A 23,213-nucleotide genomic window follows, 5' to 3' on the forward strand; every position below is an offset into this window, starting at 1 on the left:
TTATCTCGTTGGCTTGTAGATAATCCGTGTAAACGCGCTGGATTTGTTCTGTACGTTAGGCACGTTAGACAGGGACGCAGGCGTTGCGTATCGGTCGTGCCCGACCTGTTTCTCCCCGGGCCTCGGGCCCGCTGAAGCGGACGACGAGCGGGGAAACTTTATCGCGAACCCAACGAACGGTTGACAGCTCCGTGATGCATCGGTAGCGATTTGCATTGGCGTCGACCGCGCGGGAGCCAGCTGCGAATCCCGAACGAAGAAATTCTCGCCATTCTCCGGTCTGCATTCCGGCCGCGCGTTTATCGCTGAACGAGCCCGTTGGATGATTCTCATCTCTCACGTTTACCTCGAGTTTCATGTTAAACAAATCAAGGGAAAGGGATGACCACGTTTAACGCTAAGTGACTGATAACGATATGGCAAGAATATTAATGTTTTAGTGTATTAGTACTTTTGATGCTTTATATTAACTTGGTACCATTGCTGACTGAATATTTAACTCAGAATTCCCACAGTCGAACGAGAAGTGTATGCGAGATCTTAATTAAACAAAGTAACATTTCTCTAATTGCTTAATTATCAATTAATTGACTTGCTTTGCTTTCAGTTTATTTAATTTTTTTTTCATTTAATACTAATGAAAAATAGATTGGAGAGACTAAACAATTTTTAACATCAAATTCGGACAGTGTCTTATTCGTGGAGCCGTAGAAATAATAATCGTAGCCACTGGGAAATTGATTCTCAAATTCAAACAGGCTCAAACGCAAACACTCTCAAACGAACCGTATCTTAACTTTGTTGACCTTCCTGTAGATTCCCCGCAATATTGACGCAAAGTCGAATAAGATAGACACGATATAGACTGGTTCAATTATGGATTCGTGATTGCCAGGAAGCTGTAATACGTGCAACAGCTTACTCAATACATTTCACCTTCGTGGTTATTTGCGTTAGTGTTATCACGATCAACTTGGCTTTATCATTCGATCGCTCATCACGCAACTTCATATAGTTGTATGATTTATACTTCGACAATTATTATTATTTCTTACTATACTTACTTACTCTATTGTGATTGATTTCTTAATTAATTATAATTTTATTTTGTATTAATTACAATGTTGAAAATTTTTGTGAGTTTCATGGGCTTGCAAATTCCGGTACAGAAACTAACGCGTAATTCATCGAGCTTGTAAAATTCTCGCAACGGTCAGATTCTCATCGTAACGCTCATGGATTCCACAGATAACCGTCACGATAATGTCGCCAATTTGTCTCGTAGAAAGTGCTTCCCACGCGTTTGCACTGGCATTCACACTTACAGGGCCATAACTTTCTAAGACGCGAAAAATAATCAGCACAGCAAGATAAGATAACATAGATTATAACCATATAAAATACGTAATACAAATATAATGTAATAATATAAAGAATCTGTATAAAGATTGAATGTATGAAATGTTTGCAGAGGTAATTATTAAAGCAATTCAAGGACAGATTGAAGATGTATTTTTTTATTATAATACGAAAACGAAACTAATAAAATTTTATAATTTATAATTGTAGCTATAACGTAGAAGGCGTTAAATTTGCATTCACGGATAGTAGTTAAAGTGAAATCGAAATTTAAAGTTAACACAAAAAGTATAACTTGTATATACAACTCGTAAAACACTGGAGAACGCAAATAACAAATTCGATACATTTTCACCGAGTTGCAGCGTTTGCAGGAAGCCAATTATAAGAAGTTTGTTGCCTGCGATCCCCGCGCTTTTTTCAGTCCATCGTAACATTAAAGGCGATATTCGTATAACAAACAACTAAAGCTCGGAAACAAACAGTCACGTTTAGCGCGGAAACACGAACACGAGTCTCGGTCTTTGATAGAATTTTCCTTGAGAATAATACGGCTGCCGTTTTTCCTTTTACCTTGACTTCGGATTTTCACTTAAGCCCGCGCGGAGACTTACGACACGCCATTTAATTCTTACGAGTAATTAAGCGGCGTGAGACTGCTCGCAAGGTACTTGGAAACTCGGTCCAAGCCGGTCGCTTATCTGCGCTCGACGCGTTAAGAGGACTCATAAAGGACTGTTGCCATAAATCGGATTTTGCTGCGATCTTAATTAAGGGCTGACTGCGGAATCTACTTTTCACGAGGCACGCTGCCAAATGCGCATTCTCGGTATATTTCAGATATTTGTTACCTTGAAAGAATATCGCTGCCTCAAGTCGTCGCTAATCAGAACAAAATTCCGACTCTATAATTTATCGCTGAATGTGTAAGATTTCTGAAATATTTAAAATCTAGAATTTGAAAAATTATATTAAGCAAAAATTACCCCGTATCAAAAGTTCGCAGAACCGAAGAATCATTCAGAGGCGACAAATAGTTAAAGATCTTTTGGTTACCGCGATAAATATTCATCCGAATCATCGTGTTATCTCACGCGCGTAATCAAAGATCGAACCGCGGGTTAATCTTGCGTGGCCTCGAGAGTGTTTCGCATAATCGTGGAAGGTCCCAAAGATTCGTCGGGACATTTCGTTCGGGGTCAATATGTCAGGTAGAAGACGACAGATCGTCCCGGATACACGAAATTTAGAATCCGAAGGCAGCCGCATAACGAGCAGCGGATATCTCTCTGACCGACCCCTCCATTCCTATCTCCACGCCACCCGTCTACCTGTTTACCCATTTATCTCCCGATCTCTCCTCTTTTTTTCCCTGAGCTTCTCTTTACTTTCTCGCTTCCCCACACGCGCCGTCATCCGCGCGGCGTGTAAGGACGATGATTTACGATTTTAAAGTCCCGTCTCGCTCGCGCTCGTCGACGACGAAGCGACAGCTTCTCTCTTCCTCCGGGAAAAACTGCTCGGTCGGTTCCAGCTCATCCAGCTGGCTTCTCCGCGGTGCGGCGCGGCGTCGAGAGACGCGCCGAGATGGTCGTTGCTTTTGCTGCCCGTCGCACGTGAAAAGTAAATAGCGAACGTGGCAGCGATTCGTTCATCTTCCACAGCTTGCAGGACCGCCCTGTCTTCTCCCGTCCGACTGCCATCTCTTGTTAACTTTTCTATGACCGTCCAGCCGCGACAAAGTGAGTCTGTCAATCTTATCAACATTCCTATCGAAAATGTTACATTCGGGAACTTAACATTTTCTGCATCGTTGTGATTTTAACGACAGATGAGTGGATTAAGGGTGGCGACTGACTTCTATCTTCGCTAATACGTGCCCGATATTCTTGGTAACGATCAAACGAACGTGAGGGCCACTCAAAGAATCTAGATCGCTTTGCTTCACACCTTGCGGTTCGCAGCTTTCGCTTTGGCGGAATTAATTTGTACCGGGGCGGTGACCGAATTCTGTAATCAGCGAGGCAACATTAAAGAATCGTCCCGTTACTAATCCCCGAGACGAAATTTTCTTCTCGCCGCTTTTATCCGCGAGACAAACAAAACTCTCGACGATCACGGCGATAACGTGCTAACGACGAAATCATCATAAGGGGCGGATGCTACGCAACGCGAGGTTTCGGACAGTACGCGATATGTATATCGATAAACTCGTTTCGATAGCGATACGTCGATAGCGGTACATGATTCAGCCAGAGCCATTCTGCTGCTGATTATCACGAGGCATTTTCTCTCTCCCTCTTTCTCTCTCTTTCTCTCAATCGCGAGCCAAGGTGAATCGCAAGAGCGGACGCTTTCTGGGACCGGAGCGCTTCGCGCCTCCACGGGGCAACGGATCCAATTAGGCGAGCGTATGAATCCATAATTCATTCCCTGATTAATTAGCGCGCGTATACACACAGGCGGAAGGTGTGAGCGAAGGAAAGGACGGAGGAAGGTGGGACGTGGTACGGTGGGTACGATGGAAAGGGGCGTGACGAGATCAGTGATCCTTCTCGGCCGCAGTTTACTCGCGCTCGCGTACGGCGAATGGTATATAGGTGTGCGCAGCCTTGTAAACGCGCGGGGAACAAAAGGAATCGCGTTTACCGCCAACTTCGCGATAGCACCTACCTACGTATGCCCCGCCGTGTATTTGCGGCCGCAAGGTGTGTGCGAGCGCGCTCTCGCGTGGTTTTATAGGGAGATAAAAGGTATCCCGACATGACAATCTCGCTTACTAGACCCCGCGGGAGATTATTACGGGCCTGTGTGTATCAAATTGGGATTCTCCTCGCGGAACGTGGTAACGTTATTACGGAGGGCGCCGAACGCTTTGTACACGCGGTGATAACGAGTGCTAAAGACACGATTGATCCGATTATCATTTTCACTTGTACATATTATTGTTTGACAATTTAATCAACGAGATTTTAAGGCTCGAAATTTTTAACTTAAAACAAAAAAATTTTTTGGCAAATGTATGTTTAATAAAATCTTCAATAGAAAATAATTTGACATTTTGTAATGTATTCTGACTAATTTTATGGTAATTTTTTTAAAAAATTATGATTGGAAGTGAGTTTCGTTCTCGACCGCGCGGGCAAAAACACTTCGGCGCGCGGTGAGTACGTCGACTTTTCCGGTCGGACTCTTCGCGTATCACAGCAGAACGGGATACGACAACGCCCTGTGTTGTTGCTGGCGAAAGAAGCCTGTTTTCGCATTGCTGCTCGCTGTATTAAACGCGATGATTGCTGGGAACGCGATGAATGCGAAGCGCGTGCTCGCGCGCTCCGCGAGGGAGATCACCTTCGGTTTCACATCGTACAGAGAGAACGAACGTACGGAAAGGCCGGAGGAAACTCGAGGCAGGAAATAGTTGTATCCACTTCGCGCGCAATCGACAAGCGTCCGTGTCGACGTTTACAGGCGAAACTTTACATCTCCTGGACAAATGATACGTTCGTCGCGTGCGGCTCGGTACCGTCATGCGGATACACGATACGGTGTGGTAACGCGATGGCGCGATTATCGTGCGTTTCGTATCCTGATTGAACGAGCGATGCATCATCCGTTGTTGCACATTCTTTATCGCGCTCGGGCAGCGCTGAGGTGAAAATAGAGGAAATGGAAAGTGATGGATCGCGAGCGCGTTTGCAGTTTGCCACGTCGCGTCGGCGCAAATACAAATAGTTAACCGCGAACAATTCGAAGGAAATGGCACTTTTCAGTCTAACGATATTCGATTTCATTGAACCATCTCGATAAAATGGACACTGTGCCGAAATTAAAGCTCTCCAAAATTGATCGAAGTTATTTGCAGCCCTCGAACCCAAAGTTCCTTCCGGACAGGACTAATAACTGACGATCCATCTCGGGAAAAGAGTAAGTCTCCTTTACGATAAACTGTGCCAAGTAAATTACTGAACTTGTATGAGAATTTCATCTTTCCTTTGTTTTTATCAAACAAGTATCTGTCGAATCTACGTGCATCTGTATGCACGTTTACCAAAGTTAATTTTCAAGATTAATTAAGTCAATAATTACGTTTCCGGTTAAACTGTCGCGATGGAAAAGCCGACGTCAAACTGATCAAAGAATACGTCTGCCATGCGCTCTTGATGAAAATTTAACGGAGCACCATGTATACCATGGCAAACGTGTGCCGCTTTCACGCAGGCTTTGGTAAATCCGATCTTACGCGTGTATTCTGGGAATCGCGCGCGACTCGAGTAACAGCGGAGTTTCGCATAGCGGTGGCGCGGGCGGATACGCGAAGAGAAGAAAGACCGTGTTTCAGCCGCAAAGGTCCGCGCGCGCGATATTGGAAATGTTTTCTACACTTTTTACAGACACGGCGGTAGTTGTCCGCCGAGTGTTCTGTAACCACGCCGCGTGAAAAAGGTGTACAAGTCGCACGCCATGTGTATCCTCTCTGCATTGTATTCAAGATAAAATACGGAATATTATATAATTCCCATTGCCTTTCCTCACAGCCACATATTCCTTTGAGGAATTTTTTTTTTATTAAATACACTGTGATGATATCTTTAATTAGATTACCACGATAGAAATTAAGTTGTGGAAGATATTTTAAGATTTTGTGTAACTTATTCTGATAAACTTGTAATTTTTTTATATTAGTTAAATTCTTATGATTTTGATTTCGCTCGCTGCAATATTTTTATAGGCGACGAGATCGAAACACCCTATATATTACGGCACGCGGCAGAAAGAACGTGGCGTTCGAAATGCGTGAAAGCGTGCTTTATATTCGCATAAAGAGCCGAAGTACATGTTGTCAGGCGTAAATGTGCGTATCACACACCCGGGGGCTCTAACAAATAGTTCCGGTTATCGGTGCTTCTGCACCGACTTAGGCTCTCCCGTTCTGTCTCTCGCACGCTCTGCATGTTGCATCGTTAATAAACTCGTCCAGAAGGAGAGCGTGCGCTCTCGAAGGCCAAGTTTAGATGTCCGAATTCGTCGGAGAAGATGGATACCAGAAGGAGCTTGCTGCGCACGTAAACTATGCAGAGTTAACTTCCCGAAAGATATATACGCTCCGTGCGTCAAACGCCCTGTTCGTTCACGAAATTGTGCTACTCCATATCTCGGACGGAAGTTGCTTTGCCGCCGGGATATCTGGCGAGTGCATAAATTATTGTTATTAAAATAAATTCTTTTCGAAAAATACGCGGTAAAAATAGAAACAAACTTAGATGCACCAGACGAGCTTGTTAAATATTTCCTTATCATTTATACATAACTAAGAAGTATTAGCTTATTCATTTTTTGCTAAATTTATTAAATTCTACAAAATTAATACAAAAAAATGTATAATCTGTCATTTTTAATAATGTATTATTTTTTAACTTATTACTTATACATTATTTATACTCTAAAATAGATTCTTGAGATAAATTAAAAATTAAAATAGAGTATCGGATTACAGTAAAACTAAAATTAATTATAGACACTTTATATGCGTCTCCTTTGCACGAAAAGAAAATCGTTACCATCAGACCTTCGACATTCTTCCTGTAATAAAACTCCGCGTGAAACCTACGTTAATCTTGTCACTGCAAAATTTTTTATAACGATCGTTAAATCAAGAAATTAGCATAATTGAGAAGATTCCACGGGCAACACGTGGAATTTATGTGCGATGATTAATTGCGACAGTGTTTATCGCAGAGTTAGCATACAGCTAAATCTCACGGCGAGAGCTGTTTCCACGAAACGACGACGGAAACTCTTTCGAACGATGATGCAAGGATCATCGAGAGGCAGCGGATGAATCTCAACGGGTCGTTTCTCGTACCTTGTTTTTCTTAGCACCGCGGGACGACGGGCGGAGGCGAGGGGGGTAAGCGCGAGCACGGTGAATTTATGATTAATGCTCGTGAAACGAGCGATTTGATATAAAACCCAACACTATCTGACCGCCGTCAGTTTTACCATCTAACGAGGGAGCATAACGCATACCTTATCCATACCTCACCATAAATCTCATCGCGCGTTTTGATTTACGTACCTTTAGGAGCGTTTGCGAGGAAACGCGCGATATCACGGCGGGCTGCTGCTGCTGCTGCGCTCGCGCTCAGCTTACGCCTCACTGCTTGTCCCTTTTTACGAGCCCCGGATGTAACCCCGATCTTCCCTCGCCGCGGCGAAAATCGAAAGCCTCAAGGTGACGGATTGACAGCGGACAAATCGCCATTTTAACGCGAGAAGCGCGCCTTTTCACGCGTATCGACGCGTTTTTCTCTCGTGACCCACACACCGAGGCGAAACCGAACGATCGACCTCATCTCTTCGTGGCGATTAATCGAGCGAGAGCGAACGCAGATAAACGGCTTTAGTGGAAAGGATTTGCGGAACATTAATATGTATAAACTTTTAATTAGCTGTCGCGATGCTGACGGCGAATGGATTACGCTTATGCAAGCGCGCGTGCTATTCGCAGAAACTAGTTATGAGCGAGGATAGACGTGGGAGAGCAAAAAGAGCACGAAATTTCCATAAAAGAGGAGTGTATCGTAACCCAAACAACGCTGGCCAGCGGCCCGTATATCCCAGAGGCAGCAGGGGCAGCAGGTTTTAAAAGTGATTCATTGCCGTGGTCCCTCCTACCTCCCTCATATTACCTCTGCTTTATGCAATACATTAATGGATATTCGTTTCGTTGAATAAGTTTTATGTACAATAGTTCCCCGTATCGCACTCGCCGATACACCAGCAGCCCGCAGGGCCAATTTCGATATATCATATCGCGATCCTCCGTGGTATTGGTCACGCATTTCTCCTCTTCAAAAAAAAAAATGAAAAGACGAGAGATAGATGAAAGACTAGGAATTTTCCTAACATCGTCACCAAAGTGTGATCAGGTATAGTTATTCTTAAGATGAAGCAATGAGATAACGATTGGGCGAGATACGCGTGAAGCCTGGTAAATGCGACGGATGAATAGCTTAGACGCTCGTTGATGATTACATGATCGACGTGTGCGTTCATTACGGCGCGGCGCAATTGCGCACTGCGCGCGCTACGATTCATAATAACGCATTCTCTGTAATATTGTCAGACAGAGCGGCGCGCGGCGGGGTCGTGTCGAAGGGAGATCGCGATAATACCCGTCGTTGACGAGTTCAAGCCTCCAAAGCGAACTCCATAACGAAGCGAAAATCAAAAGCGCATACATCTCTATTGAGAGGCGCATCGGGACCTCGCTTCCGCGCAGCTGCGGCGCGGCGGATGCATCTCGCCGATGCATGGTGCATTTATTTCGTTATACCGCCGCACACGCCAATCGGCCGTATCGGGGATTCGAGCCACACACGTAGCTCGGCCGGGACTTCTCCTCCCTTAATTCCCAACGCGAGAGTACAACATGTACGTCGACCGTGGCGGACGGCGTCTTATAAATAGCGACGCCCGCGTCGAGGCGCTAGCAGTTAACAAACGGTAAAACTAACACTGCCTCCTACGATAACATTTCGCTCCGGTCACGTGTTTTCCGCGGCTCGACTATTATAAGATCCATGACTGCTTCGATTCCTTTCTCTGCCTTTTTCCCTCCTTTCTTCCCCCCCCCCCCTCTTTTTCTCTCTCTCTTTCTCTTTCTCTCGTCGTCTTTCTTCTCTCTTCCCGTCCTTTCTCACTGTAGCCTTTAGCCTTTCGCGCTCCCTCCATTCCCTTTTCTTCGACAGCCTTCGATTCTCCGTCATGGCAGAATTACATTCTTCGAATAATTTTTTATTCATCTGGTTAACTGAATAAAGTTTTATTTATTTGCATTATATACAAACAAAATATTAAAAAAATAAATGATATGTATATCTAAAAAATATTAGCATTATATCACTTGCTTCGCATGAAAATTCAATTACAATTCAATTACAATAAAATCAATAAAAATTGGAAAAATAACAATTTATGTAAATATTAAATATTAAATTCACACTCTAACTCGGTCATATTGATTATCTAAATACATCATCCGAATAAAATTTTATCGAATGTGATATATTTATACGCGGCACACAAAAAGATCTTATTCGAATAGAGTCATCCCTATTTAGATGAATAAGACTCTATTCTTTATTCGTTATTTGTTATTCGTGAATTTATCCGGGCTCTCGAGCCGACACCCCACAGCTCTGCGAGAGGCGTACCGGTTTCGAAACCGGGTATATCTCTAGCGAACGATCGAAGCATCGACGTTGATTTATGTACGAGACATTCGAACGCTACGCCCTTGCTCGTTAAGGTCGACCGAGCGAACGAGCCAGCGGGCCAGACGCATCCCGCGCCGACCGGCTATTTAGGCATCGATCGCCGACTCGGACTTTTACGAAAGAGCGGATACACGCGGTGGTGCGGCTCGCCCCGGAGTTACCCGGCTGGGTTACCGAAACGGCACCGTGCTGCTTTAATAGTCCGAATTGCAAACGAAGCGAGACTCATGCGTGCGTTCTGCCGACCGATCGCTTCGTCGCCGCGTTCCTCGCTCGGGATTAAATCCGTACTCGGTACGCCCAGTCTCTCCGAAACCGTGATGAATACTCTATCTCCGGCAAATACTCCCTCGTCCTACGAGTTGTTCGCAGAACGAGTTATTAGCGAGAATTGATGTTTGCTCTCTTGATGTTGGGAAACTGTTATTGAATACCGAATGGCTTAGGCCCGTATAACGAATCAAATGTAGGAACCTATAGACTTTCAATGAAACTTTATTATTATTATAAGTATATTTTTAAACATTTAATAAATATATTAAACATGTATTTTACATATATTAGCCCTCCGTTGCCTTTGTACGAGGTAAACTCTCATATCAGAGCAAAATTTATTAAACTTGAGATTGGTTTTAGAGATTAGATTAGTTTTCTTTGTTATGATTGATTAAATTTCAATCCAATCTCAATCCCAATCCGTAGTGTGATATGGGCTTAAGACTGTGTTGATTTGAAAAAACAACGCTGCACTAATACAGTGATACATGTATACTAGTGCACTAACGTTTGTTTACTGAATGAAGGCAATGGAGAGTTAAATATAGAAAATTTCATTTATGAACAAATGTAATGTACGAATTATTGAAAGAGACATAATATCTCCACATTCAATTTTCAGTACTTTTGATTTATAATTGTAGATTCGTAGGTTGAAACTGTAGAGAAATAAAATAGTTCAGTATATTGCACCACACGTCCCTAGTCCTTATACTAATCACAATGCAAGCAATTCCGCCGTAGAAACATTAACAATAAAAGGATATTTTTTTTGCTTTTTGTTGCAGGCTGCCGTTATGCGAGCTATGCAGCCATGAGCCGAACGTCCTTGAGCACGAGACCCGCACGACGGACGAAGCTATTTCCCGCGCGAACAATGACGAGTCTGTTGACGTTGCTAGTGCTCGCGACGACGTTTTCGAACGTACTATCGGAATCGGCGATAAATCCGGTAGGTAGCATCGTCGGGTCGGGGTCAGGAGTTTCGTCCTCATCCGGCTCCTCATCCTCGTCGTCGTCGATGATCGGCGTAGTGTCCGACAGCTCCAGTCCTAGCGGCAACGGAGTTGGCGGTGTCGGAAACGGTAACGGCGTAGGTGGTGTCAGTGGTAGTGTCGGTGGCAGCCATTCCGGTATAAATGGCGGTGGGCATTCCGGCATCGGGAGCGGCAACGGGAAGGGTCGATGCGAGGAGATCACAATTCCCATGTGCCGCGGTATCGGCTACAATCTCACCGCCATGCCGAATGAATTGAATCACGACTCGCAGGACGAGGCCGGATTGGAGGTACACCAGTTTTGGCCGTTGGTCGAGATAAAATGCTCATCGGACCTCAAGTTCTTCCTGTGCTCCATGTACGCGCCGATCTGCCTACCGGAATATACGAAACCGTTGCCAGCTTGTCGTAGCGTGTGCGAGCGAGCGCGAACGGGTTGCGCGCCTTTGATGCAACAATACGGCTTCTCGTGGCCGGAGAGAATGGCATGTGAACGTCTGCCATATCACGGCGACCCGGAACGCCTGTGCATGGAACAGGATAATCACACCAGCACTAGCACAGGCCCCGGGGGTAACGGTGGCGCAGCGAGCAACGGAGTTCCAGGACCACCGGGCCCGCCAGCGCGGCCCACGCGGCCCAGCAAGACTTCGCAGCCAGCCCGCTGCAAGCCGGGCAAGAATCAAAAAAACTGCCAGCACCCCCCGGGGGAGAGGACGAGGGACTGCGCGTGCAGATGCAGGGCGCCCCTCGTGCCCCTGGGGGCGGGTGGCACGGGAATGTCAGGACCGATAAGCGCCGTCAGCGGCGGCGTCATCGGGACCGGCAGCACCGGGGCCAACACGGGGGCTGGCCTGGCCGGCATGACCGTAAGTGGGATAATGCCGGCGCCGGCACCACCATCGATGGGAGGTATCGGCCAAAACATCATCCAGGAGATCGCGGGGGTGCCGAACTGTGCCCTGCCGTGCCGCGGCGCGTTCCTCACCAACGAAGAGCGCGAGTTCGCGGCCGTATGGCTGGCACTTTGGAGCGGCCTATGCGCCGCCAGCACTCTCGTGACCGTAACCACGTTCTTAATCGACACCCAGCGTTTCAAGTATCCTGAGCGACCGATCGTCTTCCTGTCAGCCTGCTACTTCGTCGTATCCCTAGGGTACTTATCGCGCAGCGTGATCGGCCATGAAGAAATCGCCTGCGACGGTGCGGCTTTGAGATCGGGCGCCCAGGGTCCGGGTGCCTGCGTCACCGTTTTCCTCCTGATCTACTTCTTTGGCATGGCTTCTTCAGTGTGGTGGGTGATCCTGGCATTCACGTGGTTCCTCGCAGCGGGTTTGAAGTGGGGCAACGAGGCGATAGCATCGTACTCGCAATATTTCCATCTAGTGGCGTGGCTGGCCCCGACTGTGCAAACGGTTTGGGCGTACATCGCGGGTGGCGTCGCCGGTGACCCGGTAGCAGGAGTTTGCACAGTCGCTCCCGAGGGAGTGCGCAATTTCATCCTGGCGCCTCTGTTTGTCTACCTTTTGCTGGGCACGACTTTTCTTCTGGCCGGTTTCGTCAGCCTCTTCCGAATTCGATCGGTGATCAAACGTCAGCCCGGCGCCAAGGCGGACAAATTGGAAAAACTAATGATACGTATCGGCGTGTTCAGCGTACTCTATACATTACCGGCCGGCGTGGTGTTGGCATGTCATATTTATGAGTCGTCTTTGCGAGACGAGTGGCTCAGCTCGCTGGCATGCCCCTGCCGACCACGGGCAAGACCACTCTACTCCATTCTGATGCTCAAGTACTTCATGGCTCTCGCGGTTGGCATTACCTCGGGAGTCTGGATCTGGAGCGGCAAGACGGTCGATTCCTGGAAGCGGCTATGGAGGCGTTTGTTCGGCGGTGATCGCGGTCACATGGGCGCCGGTGCCGGGATGGTAGCCGGCGTGACGGGCGTCGGCGGTATCGGCAGCGTTGGCATTAAGGGCGTCGTTGGTCGAGGGGTCGCGATGCCGTACCCATCGGCACCGGGTCCTGGCAGTGCCCTGCTGCCACCGGGAAGCGTCGCCAGTGCGTCCCAACATCACCTGCACCATCACGTCCTCAAACAACCGCCGCTTTCGCACGTATGACGTCACCAGTCTGCGGGGGGCGATATGAACACCGCTGGATGCGCCGAGCAGTCGCAAGAGAGACCTTCCGCCCTCAGCAATTACGGGCCCATCTAGCCCTTCGCCTCGGCCTCGCGAAGGTACAACGCGACGCCGCACACGGCGCCGCATACGGCGCCGCACACGCCCCATTCGGCGGCGACCATCTACTCCAGGAGATCGCTCGCGTCCACGACGGGGCCGCTGACGCCGGCACACGGGATCGCGCCCTCCTACACGCAGGCTACGGAAGTGTGAAAGGAATCGCGCGGTGGCGCCCACACGGAGATTGAACGATCTAGCGGCCCGACGTCGGTGTCATCGGACGCATCCTCCGTGCGATGGACGACGAGCGGCCGCGGTGCTTCTCGATTACCCGATATACGTATTAGCCTGTACGTGTCTTCTCCCGCGGGAATCTCAAGGAATCCTCTCTCCGGCTCGGATCATCGACGATTTCTTCGGCGTCTTCATTTTGCAGGTCGATTCAAAGAAACTGTTTTGCGAAAGGATGAATTCTGACGATCGATGAAACGAAGCGGTGCGTTTTGATATTATCAGGGCAGGGAGGGTCGCTCGAGTGCCGCGGTATAGTGAGATTGTGATTTAAAAGAAATATTCAATGAGTGGTACGCAATAATGTATGTGCGTGCATATACGATAGCCGGTGAACGTTGCCGATTGATTTCTCTATCTTTATTCGTATCTATCTATCTGTCTCTAATCTTTCTTACATTCTACGTAAGGCGGTGCTCGTAAAGTCCGCCACCGTGTCCGTCTAACGTGTATCGTCTCGTCTATTTATCTAATCTAGCCATTAAAGAGCCATGTTGGGGATGCACACACATGGATGCGACGTGTGTACGCGAGAAGCGGCAGCCTGCTTTTCTTCCTTTCTCTCCTTTTCCCGGAAGAGAGAGAAAACTGCCACGGTGTTCTCGATATCGCGCGCTGAAAGATATCCCTGAGAGAGGGAGGAGGGGGGTATCCCTCTTTTCTCGTACCAATTCTTCGTCACTGCCACCCTTCGCGATTGCGGGGTCGCGAAATTTTGAAAGTAGTATATTCCAAACGAAAGCAGGCGACCGCTGCTCGCGATAGACGCGCGATGAAGGGAAAGCGAGTGTACAGGACAAAAGCGCTAAAGTAACGAACCAGGCAACTGTAAATACTGTTCTTAGATGTTAGTCGATGCTGTAAATAAAACGGTCGCCAGACTCGTTGTAGGTGTTAAGGCGCGAGGGAGACGATCGCGCTTGTGGCGAGTGCTATGTCGTTTTCCTTTCACGAGTAATTATTAGACAGAACTTGTCGCACTCGATATAAGCGGTAAAGTCTGCTAATTGGTCCGCGTTATGCAATGTTGAACTGGAATACGCCGCTTTCGCCAACTTTCCTCGAGATTAATATTCAACTTGTGACGGTTCGTTGAAAGATTTAATCAGATACACCCCTTTGTTTCATTTAATTAATTAAAATTCGTCAAGTTGTTTCTAACTTACTTAGATATCGAACCGTTAAGACTCGATAAATTTAATCTCCGCTGAATGAAAGTTCGAGATAGGCTGATGAGATCTGGCACATATGTTATTTTGTTGAAATTTTAGTTTATAAATATGTAAATCTCATCGAATCATATACATATAAAAGTTATATATTTTTTAGTTTATGATAAGTAATATAATTTATAATTTCAGATTGCACAACGTGATTCGAATTATAATCAATCTAACAGATTTTAATCTGATTTCACAATGGTAGAATCGAGCGTTATTGTTGCCACGAGCGGACAATCGTCGCGGAACTAGATCCGTACGCGTCCACAGAAGAATGCGTAATATAGATATATTACATATATATATATAGGTCTGCCTCGCGAAGATCACGCGTAATTTAACACACGTTGGTGTACTAGTTCGAATCTTTTTATACCCTAAGTAAGAGCGAGTCGCACTCTCTCGTCGCGTTCGCGTTCATCAAATCGCAATCCGTCGTGCGGAGTCGATTATAATGGAGAGACGCGACGTTTTTTTTTATTTTTACTATACTTCGTGTGATGGTCGGCTCCTTTGCGCACGTGTCGGCGAGGGGCGGTCGACGTGATAGCGTAAGCACGTTAAAAGGGCGGCCGACCCTTTCTCGGGCGCGAAGGAGCGCGGAAGGAAATCTACATTCACCCCGAAGCATAGTAAGTAGAGGAAAATTATGCACGCGCGCGTATGTAATTCTTATGTAAATCCCGATGATCTAGAAATAGTCCCCGAGCGAGATTACGCGCGGGATACAGTGGAAGTAACAGCCCTTAAGTACGTATTATAATACGCGTGACGACGTCAGTCACTAGCAATATCGTTAATCCAGAACCTTTTATAGTACCGGAAAACCCGAAATCGTAGAGAGAAAGCCGGAATCGGAGAATTTTACAGCATCTCGTAAGCGAACTACGATCGGACGTAATAAAATTCAATTATATATGACACAATTCGGGCAAATTTTAGATACTGTAATTTATTGACTCAGGGAGCCTGTTCAAGCCCTGTAAAAATATCATAAGGCAATAACACGAAATTTGATTTTGAGCTACAGATGAAGATGGGAATATAGATAAACCGTATGGCGTGACAATCTTGGATCACTGCCCGCTGTATTTCTTTACGAGATGTTGCGAGCGCAGAGCACAAGCAAAAGGACTGAAAAACGAAAACTGCCTCATCCAGCTTAACGCGTTGACTGCCACGTCATTCACATGGGAATGATACTCTGTTTTACAACAAATTCCGTGATTGCCAAACGCATTTTTCTTCTGTAATTTACTCTTTTCTCATAAAACATCATTGAACGACTTTTTATGAAAATTTGTAAATTTGTATTTTGTCATTTGTATTTGAATGACGGTGCGCTTTCGAAAACAAGGAGTATCATTCGTACATGAATGACACGTATGCCGTGGCGATCAATATGTTAAATGCGTTAACCGTCGTGTGTCCTTAGACGGTTTAGAAACCTTTGCCAAAACGGAACATACACACGTAACGTTGTAAATTAGTGGGAGTAAAGATGTCTTACAATTAGTGTCCACATATCACGCCAATAACCGCGGAGGAGGGGAGGAAGCGAGCGATATCGCATTCGCATGAAGACGAAAGAAAGGGAGGAACAAAAAAAAATTGTGAATTTGAAGTGCAAATGCCAGAAATGCGATTTCTTCCGCGGATATTTGAGAGTATTCGATGAGCTATGTCTCGAGGAGTGGCGTAGAGAAACCGGTAAGAGGAGATCTTTATAAGTATTTGTATAAGCCACTTTTTGTCACACTAATTGTTAATAAAAAGGAGAAATGTGTGTATTACGAGTGTGTTGTTTCGAGATCGGTGTAGAGAATAGTTGCTCCGCTCATTCTTCGCGACACCTTCTTTACTTTTTTTTGTCTATGCGTTTTCTCTCATTTAATCATTTACGTTCTGGATGGCGCGACGAGTTTTACACGCGGTTGACGTCGGCCGCTCTGTACAATTTTTACGTTGCCATAGTAACCATAGATGTAATCGACCGTCATTGGTTGCAAAAATATAGAAAATATAAAAATGTATGGGTATTTATATATATACGTATATATATGTATGTAAATAAATATATATATATATTTACGTATGTATATATGTATATATATATGTGTACGGCCGCGTGTACATACATTACGCGTGTATATCCAAAATGTATACGATTTTTAATACATTTTATTATTATTTAATTTCCCTGCGTCAATTGCTTCCTATCCTTCTTTCGACAACAGCGACTTTTGCGACTTTTCTCGTTTGTTTTTCTTATTCCAGTTTTCTTTATGCTTTTTTCAGCGCGACATCGAAAGGCGTAATGTACCGACACCTCGCAAATAAATCTGCGTTCTCATCGCCGGGTGATTATCGCAAGAACAATGATTTACATTTATTTTTAAGCTGTAAATGTTTCTTTACGTGCAATTTCTCTCTCGTAATATTTTCTTTATTTTTTCCCAATCGTTCGTTTTGCGACGTGAAATCTTTGTTCAAATGAATTTATAATTGCTTTCCATGTTACAGTATCGCAATTATTTTAGTAGTCACGCAGAGTCTTTATTTAGCACACAGCGTTAAATAAATTTTATTTTATCTGATGTACCTTACATTAAAAAGGAAATGCTCAGATTCTCTTATTCAATTTACGAAGTTACGTCGCATCGCTGCCACAAAGTTTCGTATTCTTCGAGCAACCTTGGCGATAAGAAGACAACGACTGCATTGGGCACATCGCCAGCCAAGTCGGGGGGGGGGGGGAGTGAACCACCCCCGTAACGTGAGTCACCGTGTAATGGGGCTGAAGAGGAAGAAGACGGCTGGCAGAAGGGGTGCGGTTCGAATTTATGGTTCGCTCCGAGGGTTATGCGTTTGCAGTCTGGCTACTTGGGCCAAGAGATAAAGATCTGTCCCGTAGTCGCTCGTAATTGTTGTTGTATCAACCGATCGAGTTACGCGTCGCTTCTAATTGGATCGTCACAACATCGTCGTACACGAAAAGCGTCGCTGCGAGACGAAACATCGACCGTCGTCGCAGAACTGCTCTGAAGGAACGCTCGTTGCGTCACGAAATTAATGTCCAATTAATCAAGCGAAACTGCTCGAGATACTCGAGCTGTTTATGTGAAATTATTGAACGATCTTTCTAAATCATTGACGACGACAATAAGCTAGAAATACAGCCAGCTTTTAGTCATCTTGGGTCAAAGTGCGATCTACATCTGGCTAAATAAGTAATCTAATTTGCTTATTTTCAAGAACATCTCTAAGATCCATTTATTAATATTTTAACAAAGTCTGGAAGTCAATTACAGCAACCGACAATTATACATTCGTAATGATTTGAGTTCTAGGCTGCTCTCCACGCAGACCGAGAGACGGCACGGAATTAAACAACAGCGCGAGATCAATTTTTAATTTGGTTTTATGGTAGGAACTCGGGAAATTTAATATAAAATTTTTACAACCAGTTCTAGAGTGGAGTATTAGTAATTAACAATGTGTGCGCAGCCATTTCGAGCGCGGTCTGAGCCACTTGCGACATTGAAATGCTCTTTATTTCTTTCGATGACTAGTCCATCCGATATAGCACGCTTCTCCGTTAATAATAATTAATCTAAATTGCGAGCCGCGGGACGAACGTTTATCGCGCTTCGTTATTGAAATAAACGCGCACCGTCGTCGCCGCAATCTCGACCGGCAGGACGCGAATTATTATTGTTCGAGGGAGAAAGACGTCGCATAATAGCGCTATATCGACTCCGCGGAGTCATAAAATTGAGATTTCATTGGCGGTATCAGATATCGGCCGACCGTTGGGTTTGCATTCGTACATTTATTACATATACATGCATGTATGTAAAAGGTGAACCACACACCACACACACACATTGCTGTTCTTTTCATTTACAAGTTGATCGAGTAAGAAATTGATTTTTTTCACAAGAATAAGAAATCTGTGTAATCGTTTGAAAGTATAAGAAATTGAAATTGATAAATCTTTAATTACAAGTCGTTAATTATATACGTTAAAAGTACGAATTAAAACACACACACACAGCAATTGTATGAACTTCATTCAACATTATGATTCGTAATAAGATTTATCGACCAAGGTATTTTTTATTAGAGTTGTAACAAGTTAGAGCCGTCCATGAAACTTTTATCAAAGAGAATTCTTTTCAAGATCAGCAAAAAGTTTATAGCATATACGTCTGAAATACCTCATATACTATTCCAAGGCACACAAGCAACTCTTGTCTCGATGGCAAAGGTCGCGCGCGGCTGCCGCGATAGCGGCGATTCGATTTGTTTTTCTCCGAGGAATCAATCTCTCCATGCCATGCTAATAATATACAGAGAGTAATGATACAACTGGAGTGTGCAATATGATTCTTTAAAGGTTCGACCTCGCGTCGACCCGAATCGACGATCGATTGAAAACAACGTCGCGTTCTCATGTTTGTTCCGTTCGCATAATCTAGATTGCTGAAAAACGATACACGTCTCGATGCCTTCCGACGAAAAAAATCTTTCTAAATTAGATCAGTCGAACACATTAATCCCCGCTGCAATTGTGAGACAGGATTGGCAGCCGCTGATCCCTCATGATTAATTCATTCTGGAAGTGATTAAACGGGGAGGACAGTCCCCGTCTGTTTCTTGAACGTAGGTTGGCAACCAACTTCTCCGTATTACCATAAGATCGCATCAATTAAATAATTATTTCCATTTATCTCTTATGCGACGTAGAAGAAGCATATAGAAATCATTCAGCGCATTATGTGAAAAATAGTATTTGCAGACAGAGAATCATTAATATGTTATTATGATTTTAGAAATATATTTATTTATTTTTACTTAAATATGGATTTATATTTCTCAATTATAATTATCACATTGACACGTCAAATGACAAATTCAGTTTCACTGAGTGAACTTTAGTTAAGAAAAGATAATCAAAATTTTTATATAAAAATTGTTAAAGTACAAATCAACGTAGTAAAAAATATTAAACTAGAATTGTCAGCTTCTTTGTGGACATTTTTCTTACAGTAAAACGCTTCCATCAGTAATTTCCGTCGTCGAACGTTCATATTGAGTGAGTTTCCGGACACCGTTTAGGCCAGATATCGTCGCGACGTCAACGCCAACAAAGAAGAGAGATAGGACCGCGTTATTTCGGCCCTGAAATAATATCAGCCTGTCCACAAAGTCTTGACGCGTTGAAATAATATTTTCACAAGGGCGCCTGTCCGCCGCGTCGCGACCCAAAATCCGGCAGATACAATATCGCTGTTTTTTCGACCGATCGTCTCATCCTCGCGGAGCGCGTCACGATGCGCTTCGGTCACCGACATCTCGTGGATCGATCCGCGGGAGGTAAATGCGCTCCAGATCTCGTGTTCTGGTGGAGCAGCACGAAACGGTTAACCGAAAACTATACAGGGTAGTTCGTGCTAAACGTGTACCGTTATATATCGTTTCAAATAAAAAATTACAGTTGTATAAAGCGCTCATATCTACAATCTACATCTGTGTGCGTGTTTATGTAATAGGAATATAATAATTTTGACTGTCCGCTGGCGAAGCGAAGTATAAAATAAAGCGTAACGAAGCGTATTCGCATATGCATGCGAGTTCTACGAGCGATATTTTATCGCGTGTTACGACATTCGTGCACGGTTACTTGAATGAGGGTGGCGACAGTTGAATGCTGTGACCCTTTCCGTGTTTCCGATATATATCTCTCTTAAATATGCTAATTTCTCTCTTTTTTTTACTTTGGAAGCGCGTGCACTTCTTCGATGACGCATAACAAAAATGTCGCAGAGAATTATATGAGATGCAACTGTTATAGGGAATAAAAATGTATTTAATTAGTATTCCAATTTGACCATAATGAGTACGTTTTTATTATGCCTAAATTTTTGCGTACATTTGTTTCCCTGCCTTTCTTGCAAATGAAAGAAAACCTTAATTGTAAAAAAAGTATCGCTGCAATTTCTTCAAGCGTCTTTGCGAGCAAGTATCAAGATTCTGCTTTTTCATAGAATTTATAATTATTATTAATTGTAAGTTTTTTTATACTACTGTTTTTATAACATTAATTATGTTTTACGTAACTTTTAGTTTTTTATTTGGTTCCTTAGAAGAAGATATTTATTCTCGAATATAATAGACATTTATGAGTCTCAAAACGCGACAATATTAATGACATGCGACTGGAACTGTAATTATCGTAGCAAACCAAAGCGTTACGAAAACATCAATCTTATTTGTGAAAGGGAGAACACGCTCTCTCGCTGCCAAAATTCGTGCTTAAATTTCTTTATGTGCGTCACGCTTATTAAGACCTACTTGGAGCGGACGGCGAGGAACGATATAATAAAGTATACTATTCACACGCAGTCGCTCATGCGCCTCGGTGAGATGCCACGCGCATTACTTGCGCGCGGCTACATTATCGGGATGAATTTACAACGTCGTTTGGCGATCCGCACTTCGCGGGCGGACCATAACGAACCTGTTAGCGCGGAACGTAGTTACGGCGCCCACACACAGCGGAGAGGACGATTTTAGCCGGCGTCTCGGCGCGTTCGCGCGATTGCCCTTTTTCCAAATAAACCCGAAAGCCGACGGGTATTATGCATATTCGAGCCCCGCTTTAACGAGATTGCAGCTAAGCTAACTACGGAAAGGCCGCGCAAGACGTATCGCGCGCATCCGTGCGCGTGTGTGATGAAGGCAGTGATGAAAACGATCCTTCGGCGAATGTAATCAACAACCTTCGAAGATCACGATATTCTTGCTGCCTTCAAGGCATTCCGGTATAATACTCGTTCTGAATAATCAATTCTTTGATTACGTAATTTGTTCCTGCGACATTTTATTTATCGCTGCTCAATTTTACTTTCGGATACCTATTTAATTTTTTCGATGACAGTTGACAGTAACCTGTATCTTATTCAATTGGTAATATTTCATTACTCGGTGATTTTGCAAATTTAATTGCGTTTCGCGGAATGTGAAAATTTGTTAATTTTAATTGTGCAAACGCTCGTTTCTATACAATTTCGTTATCGACATTTATCCGTCATTCGTCCCGAATCTAACGCTAGTCGCAAGCGAGACTCGACAATCCGTTTTGTTGCCAATGATATTGATATTATATTTAATCCGATATTAAATTTCGATGCTTTTGAATATTTAATTGAATGACGATATACTGGATGAAACTTCAGCGCGTTCATTTTCAATCCCTTTTATCAATGATTGCCCGCGTTCACGCCCGAAAGCAGCTCTATTTCACGCGCGATGGTCAATCGATCGTTCCGCAGCTCTCAGTTATTGGGAATAACCGCGCTGTACCGTGAGCGAATCAATGTAGACTCCGAATCGATATACTCCGCCCAACGAGAGATCATGGTTGATCAAACATAAGTAACGATATAGGACACAGAGCCGCAAGGTGTTCGCGTTAATTTATTTTTATTTTTAATAGTGTTGGACAATATCTATTAAAAATGAAAATAATTTAACGCGAACACCTTGTTGCGGCTCCGTGCCCTATCGTTATTTATGTTTGATCAACCATGATCTCTCGTTGGACGGAGTATAGAGCAGTAAGAGGACGAAGAAAGTTGGCGATTAGGGGTCGCCCGGTATGTGCGCGCACGTGTTTAAAAACGCTTTCGTCAACTCCGTCAGCTCATTTTCGCCAAAATATACGGAAGGGGACTCACACATCCGTTTCCGTTCGTTCGTAAAAACGTTCACCGGACTGGGCTGCGCGATGTCGCCGCTGAGAAACGAATTCTACGGTAGTCCTTTTGTCTAGTTCCGTAATTAAGAAAATTAGGAATAATAACGATAACATGTTAGGTGAATAAAGAAAACTGGGATTAGATGATTAATACAACAGTCGATATTTACATTACCGAATACAAAAATAATTGTAAGATATTTAGAAACAAAAATAAAAGTCAAAAGATGGATCTATCATAATTAAATTCGCACGGGAGATTTCGATTCAGGGTCACACTGTTCCTCGACCATTGTTGTATCCCGTCCAGTTTTTGGTAAGTTGGAGTCTTCGACTTGGAGACTCGGCAACCGGCTGGGATTAATTCAGCCCTTCGAACACCTACGTAGAAATGGAAGACGGTAATCCGACACCCGGTTGTCAGCCCGGCAGGAAATGGTCCGGGGGACTGAGGATAAGGAGAGAGGAAGAAACGGGCGCGAGAGCAGGGAGAGCGACGAGCGATATAGCTCGCGCCGCGAGTATCACGAGACGCGCGACCCTGGAATTCGCTCGTCAATATATTTTATTGTCGCGTGAATAAAAGAGCGACGTCTTCCGCGCTCGCCATACGCTCTATTTTACGACGTATTACAATCAATATCGACGCACCGAACCGTTACATCTCAAGAGTGCTGTCGCGACCGGCGTTAATGCTTTCGGAGAGCGCGTTTTATTTCGCGATCCCGGCACGGCGCGAATCGAACAGCGCATTTCGAATTAGCGAGCTGGAGTCGTGCCGTCAGAATTCGTACCCCCCCCATCACAATCGGCGAGCGATGATTGCTTTCGATTTGATC

General features: G+C 44.6%; 1 protein-coding gene across 3 annotated transcripts in view; it reads left to right on the forward strand.

Annotated features, from left to right (window-relative positions):
- Positions 1 to 16,807, forward strand: part of LOC112468999 (frizzled-2-like) — a 73,303-nt gene extending 56,496 nt beyond the window's left edge. For all 3 annotated transcript variants that reach the window (XM_025038446.1, XM_025038447.1, XM_025038445.1), the window contains exon 2: positions 10,706 to 16,807. In XM_025038446.1, coding sequence (XP_024894214.1) covers positions 10,732 to 13,038 — 2,307 coding nt within the window. In that variant the 5' untranslated portion in view covers positions 10,706 to 10,731 and the 3' untranslated portion in view covers positions 13,039 to 16,807. The remainder of the gene's footprint in view (positions 1 to 10,705) is intronic.
- Positions 16,808 to 23,213: the final 6,406 nt, after the last annotated feature.

Source organism: Temnothorax curvispinosus, unplaced genomic scaffold (genome assembly GCF_003070985.1).
Source record: "Temnothorax curvispinosus isolate PA1 unplaced genomic scaffold, ASM307098v1 QBEX01002370.1, whole genome shotgun sequence".
NCBI lineage: Eukaryota > Metazoa > Arthropoda > Insecta > Hymenoptera > Formicidae > Temnothorax > Temnothorax curvispinosus.